The sequence below is a fragment of the Pseudorca crassidens genome, chromosome 14, assembly GCF_039906515.1.
Source record: "Pseudorca crassidens isolate mPseCra1 chromosome 14, mPseCra1.hap1, whole genome shotgun sequence".
Classification (NCBI taxonomy): Eukaryota; Metazoa; Chordata; class Mammalia; order Artiodactyla; family Delphinidae; genus Pseudorca; species Pseudorca crassidens.
Window position 1 is genome coordinate 72,097,840 of NC_090309.1, and position 6,183 is coordinate 72,104,022.

Genomic DNA, 6,183 nt, shown 5'->3' on the forward strand with positions numbered 1-6,183 from the left:
TTAGCCAAACAGCTGATTTTCTTATGTAAAATCTGACCTCAATCTACTTCACATATTTAATGCTCAGAAAGTAGGTAGACAAGAAATGTTAAAATAAAACTAGCCAATTCTAGAGGATGCTGATTATACTTACTACCTGTCTGTCTGCCTGCCTTCATTCACTATTTACCATGCACCCATTAAATGCAGGGACTCTTCTAGGTGCTTAGCATCTATCAGCTAAAAGACAAAGCCCTCTGTCCTTGTGCAGCTTATATATTCCAGTGCCCTTGGATTCACTTTGCGATTGGTGAGTGTGGAACATACCAGTAATTTGTTTTTACAACTCTGTCTGCAATAAATCTGACCATAAACATCATACACAATTTCTGACACAGATGTGTGGGAAGTGAAAATATACAGAAAATTTTAAATACGGTAGTCTGTGTAAGCACTGTAAGTAAGCACCATAAGCCTATAAAAATTATTTCTTCCAAGAATCAATAGCCAATAAGTAACTGAAATGACTGTGCCTAAAATAATGAGGGCCAGCGTTATACCGGCAGTTTGGCCCTACTGAACACCTGCAAGGTAACTACTTCTGTCCAAACCTCAAGAGGTTTTAACAATCAAGTGACAACTCAAATTTCAGTATCATTCATAATTAGAGAGTGCTCTAGATTTTTTAAAAAGCAAAGCAAAACAAAAAAACATCCTAGTCAACTGATGAAATTTAAAATGTCCTAAAAGTAGTACACATTCCAAGTATCTCTAATCATCTGCACATTAGCCAACTGGCTAGTTTATACTGTTTAAACATGCATTGTCCAATATGGCAGCACTAGCCACACTCAGCACCTGAAATGTGCTTAATCTAAATTGAGATGAGCTGTAAATATAACATACACTCTGGAGAAAAAGAATGTAAAATGTCTCAACTATTTTTTAATCTTGATTACATAATAAAATTATAAGACTGGATAACATGAGTTAAAATTAGTATTAAATACTTCTTTTACTTTTTAAATGTGGCTACTAAAAAATATTATCTATGTGACTCACATTATATTTCTTTTGGATGCACTGGTGTTAAGATGCCAGCAGACTTCTAAAACCTGCACACAGAGCTAATACATGCAATGTGTTGGAGCTGTACTCAGAATTTTACACCCATGTATTTATCCATTTCTCAGCTTACACTGTTCAATATATCTTATATATCAAAATATCATACATATCACACTTTTATATCAAAATATTAAAGTTTCAGAATCTAAAGTGAAATTGTTTAGCAGAGCACTAACAAATATTTGTGTGAACACTGCATGCAGGGCATTCAATCCATAAAGTACCTTGTTCTGCCTCACTTCAGCAGCAGAAGGGTCACAAGTTCCACATACAGCTAATATGCATGCACTGTGCTCCTACAGTGTGCCTGGCACCACGCTAGGTGCTTTGCTCTCAATGACCCATAAAATCCTCACAACTACCTTATGTGATAGGTCCTATTATTAACACTATTTAAAGAAGAAACAAGCAGACAGAGATTAATTAACTTGCCAAAGTTCCCTAACTAGTAACCTGTGGAACTAGGATTCCAACCCAGCAGGTTTGATCCTAAATTACTACACATTTTCCCTACTAAAAAGACTACACAAGGAATTCCCTGGCGGTTCAGTGGTTAGGACTCCCAGCTTTCACTGCAGAGGGCGCAGGTTCAATCCCTGGTCAGGGAACTAAGGTTCCACAAGTCTTGCGGGGCAGCCAAAAAAAAAAAAAAAAAGTAAAAAAGAAAGACTACACAAGAAGATTATGTCATTATCTTACAGGATTGGGCTTTAGTTGAGGGTATGCACTCATTAAAAAAGACAAGAGTAGATGGAGTTAATGTTTTGCTTTCTACCCTCCACCCCCTACCCTTCTCAATGAAAGGTTAAAGTTGACCACGTGAATTAAATCCCTGATCTTACTACAGGTTTATTCAATGCTCCCTTTTCCAGAAAGGCCCTATCCCACCCGTGTTCCAATTCCTATCTGTCCTTCAGACTTCATTTTAGACACCATCTCCATGCAAGCGCCTAATTTGGGCTAGTCACCCCTCCTTCCCATGCTTACCCCCACTGTAGCACTTTCCACACTCTATTGTGATTGTCCTCACTAGACTGCTCCTTAAAAGGTCTATTGTGTTCACTTGTCTATCCCCAGTCCCTAAAACAGTGCCTAGCATTAGGTGCTCAATAAATATTTACTGAACTATCTAACTACCTGACCCACCCAGATACAGCTAAAAGTGGAATATTAAAAGTAAACATAGTGGTAGGAAGTGCTAACCCACAGGCAGAGAACAAGTTCTAAGTTTCGTGAAATTTATGACAGGTCTAGAGAGCAGTATGACACTCAGGAAATAATGATTACAATGACCCCCTCCCCCCAAAAAAGGGAGTAAAATCAAAACGTAGTTTAAATGATCACTTGCCCAATTTAAATTCAGTAAAATTTGTTTTATGAGAATGAATTAAGTAGCTGACAAATATTTATCACAAGAAATCCAAATCAACGATTCCAAATGCTATAAACTGTCTGAAATCAGCTTAATTGTGACAACTACCAGAGTTCAAAGACTACAGTTGCTTTTTTAAAAACTCATCTTAATATAAAACTAGTTACACTTAAAAATGGGTTTCATTGCACTGCCCCAACGCTGTGTTCTGGGCCCCAAGTGACAGAGACAACTATGTGTCCTTTAAGATATTTATTGTGGGGGGGGGAAACGGATTTCGCATACAACCCATTTAACACAATTCGTGTTAATGCACTAAATTGTCTCAGCAGAGTCAAATGGGACTTTCCTAGAGCGTTCCCTTTTCTTTTCCTAAACGGGAAACCGATTTAAAAGGTCAATCTTTAGCTCTTATTTTCACACTAAATAATTCTGAAACATGAGGTGAAAAGTACATTAGAAGTCCCAAGGCTATGACTGGCAAGACACTTCCCTGTAAATTCTAGCGTAAACAGAAGGGAGAACTTCATTTTTTCGGGTTCGAGGACAGAAGCTGATCGTCTCCATTAGATTACTGCTTCTGTTGATGTGTCGAACAGCTCTGTGAGCAAACATGCCAGAGTCCCACCCCAAGCACGAAGAGCCTCCGATTGTTTGACACATCAATGGATTAGTCAACGCCGAGCAACTCACTTTTCCCTTCTAATTTGCCTTAATTATTCCTCACACAAATCCTCAAGTTTACTTTAAGACCATATGGAATCTTCTTTGCCCTGAAGTATGAATCCAGGCCTTTACCAAATGACTCCTAGTGCTTCAGTCCCAACCACCAAAATAAATCCCTTACAAATATCGTACAGCCAGTAACGCCACACAAACATGGAAAAAGCCAATCCAGACGCTTAAAGAAATAGGATTCTGGAACGCTGTTAATGCTGCATATTTTGTAACAGCAGGCACCGAGCAGAGTGAGAGACTTGAAAGCAAAAGACCGGATGCAAAGCTTGGGAAGACCCCGCCCCAGAAAGCTCGATGCCGATTCAAACAGTAACTTGGGTCTGTCGCCTGGAATCAGAATCACTGAAACAAAGGCGTATATTACTGGAAGCAAGATGTCTGGAATAAAAGAAACGGTTTGCAGATGCAGAGACCGCACACCACCCTCCCACAGGTCTTACCTATGGTGGAAATAAAGGTGGTATTGAAGGCATCATCCGAAAAACGAAAAAGGACGCAGGTCTTCCCCACTCCCGAGTCCCCTATCAGGAGCAGCTTGAAAAGCAGGTCGTACGTCTTCTTCGCCATTGGGAGGAGCGGCACAGGCTCTCGCCGCCGGCGGCCCCAAGGGATCGGTCCCTCTCACTACGGCCAACTCCTCCTCTCTCGGGCGTTCTCAGGCCGGAGGACCGGGAAAGCGTGGGAAAAAGGAGGGCTCGAGAGGGCGCGGGCGACCTAGGAACAGCCTCGTCGAGGAAGCCCCGACGGTGGAAGCGTCCGGTGCCTCCGAGGGCGGCGACCGCGGCTCCGCAGCCTCTCCCAGCCGCTCCGCCCGGTTCCGGGGAGTCGGTCGGGACAAAATGGCCTCCCCTCCCCCCTCAGGGCTGCTCGGCCGGGACGCTCCCACGGGCGAGCAAGCAAGCTCAGCCGTCGAGGGAGAGCGGCGGGCGTGAAGACAGTATCCCTCGCGAGCAGCCGCTCCGCGCTAGGACGCGGCGATGGCAGCGAAGGAGAACCCGGAGCCGACGAGCTCAGCTACATAGCCACAGGAAGCCGAGCCGCCCCGGCCAGAGCCACCTTTTCCCCGTGCCCTCTCACGCCGGCGTGCGCGCTGCCTGAGACGCACGCAAGGACGTACGCCCGCCCTCCCCTCGCGCCCTCGCCCTGCGGGCCGCCTCTGCGCACGCGCACCAGAGGGCGTGGGGGCCCGCGGGGGCGCAGAGTCGAGCGTTAGGTCTCCGAGCCTCAGTCTAAGCCCCGACGGAGACTAGAGAGGGGAGGGACGAGAGAGGGCGAGGCCGCGGGCGCGCTCCCTGCGGCCGTCTGATAGGGTGCGCAGCGTTACGAGCACGCCCCGCGGGGGGGCGCTGCCTAGTGACTGCGCAGGCGCGGCATGCTGGAGTAGCCCTTTGACATCCACCGTTTTCCTCCTCAGGTCGCTCACCGGGCTCAGCTGAGGATGCTTCGGGCCGCGTTTGGCGCGTGTGTTTCGCTGAGAGTCTTGGCGCAGCCAAGAGCTTGGGTCGCCGTGTGTTCCTGTGTAGCTGTAGCCGTAAATGTGAGAAAAAGTAGCGCCCTGGGTCATTTAATAGCCTCTTTGCTAAAATGAGGCGCATCCTGAGTGCCCTCTCTCGTGGCTAGTCGGGGCGGGGGAAACATTAAGCTCCGTCCCGGTTTACTTAAGGAACCAGAGTTGGCGTTCAAGAGAGCAGGAGTTTGAAATGGGAAAAACTGGCCACGCTGCTCAGTTGGGATGATGTAATCTGCCCTCCAGGGCGAGGAGTAGAGGGCCGAGGAACACTTGGGTGCAGGGCCAACCTCCCCACCAAGTGGAAGCGCCGGTGCTGTGCTCTACGTGGAGAACCGGCTCCAGAACTTGGACACTTTTTTTTTTATTAATTTTTTTATTATTTATTTTTATTTTTGGCTGCGTTGGGTCTTCGTTGCTGCACGCGGGCTTTCTCTAGTTGCGGCGAGCTGGGTCTACTCTTCGTTGCGGTGCACGGGCTTCTCTTTGCGGTGGCTTCTCTTGTTGCAGAACACAGGCTTTAGGCGCCTGGGCTTCAGTAGTTGTAGCACTCGGTCTCAGTAGTTGTAGCACGCGGCCTCAGTAGTTGTGGCTCGCGGGCTCTAGAGCGCAGGCTCTGTAGTTGTGGCACACAGGCTTAGTTGCCCCGCGGCATGTGGGATCTTCCCAGACCTGGGCTCGAACCCGTGTCCCCTGCATTGGCAGGCAGAGTCTTAACTACTGTGCCAGCGCGGAAGCCCTTGGCCACCCTTTTGCAATAGGGAGAGCCCAATAGCACCATGCTGAGGAAGCGGGGCCCCTCCCTGCCGCCAGAATCGAACCATCAATGTACCAAATTGAGAGATAGTGAAGCCAGCCCCAACCCCGCTGTCTTTTCCTTGCACTTTCTTTTCATATGCCTAGCACTCTTCCTTCCCTCTCTTTCCATCAGTCTCAGGTATACTTTCCCTTTCTTCTTCCTTTCTGTAGTTTAAATGTTCATACTCCTGCCCTACCTTTCTTAGTGTGTGTCATGGCTCCGAAGCACACCTAGGATGTGATGGCAGAGTAGTTGAACCTGGTGGACTGGTTCAGCCCGATACAGGAGAAAACCCTGAGACATCTGGAAAGCAAGAAACAGGGATTGGGGCTTCCCTGGTAGCGCAGTGGTTGAGAGTCCCCCTGCTGATGCTGGGGAAGCGGGTTCGTGCCCCGGGCCGGAAAGATCCCACATGCCGCAGAGCGGCTGGGTCCGTGAGCCATGGCCGCTGAGCCTGCGCGTCCGGAGCCTATGCTCGGCAACGGGAGAGGCCACAGCAGTGAGAGGACCGCGTACCGCAAAAAAAAAAAAAAAAAGCAACAGGGATTGGGAAAGAAGTAAAAACTGCATTTTTACGCCCCACCACCACCAAAATGTTTGTGTATTTAATATGTAATTAAAATTAGTCTTTAGGCAGTAGGGTAATCGTATTTCAGTCTC

General features: G+C 47.3%; 1 protein-coding gene across 1 annotated transcript in view; it reads right to left on the reverse strand.

Annotated features, from left to right (window-relative positions):
- RAB10 (RAB10, member RAS oncogene family) overlaps positions 1–4,291 on the reverse strand; it is a 75,452-nt gene extending 71,161 nt beyond the window's left edge. Inside the window, exon 1 of the mRNA XM_067703532.1 lies at positions 3,658–4,291. Coding sequence (XP_067559633.1) covers positions 3,658–3,784 — 127 coding nt within the window. The 5' untranslated portion in view covers positions 3,785–4,291. The remainder of the gene's footprint in view (positions 1–3,657) is intronic.
- Positions 4,292–6,183: the final 1,892 nt, after the last annotated feature.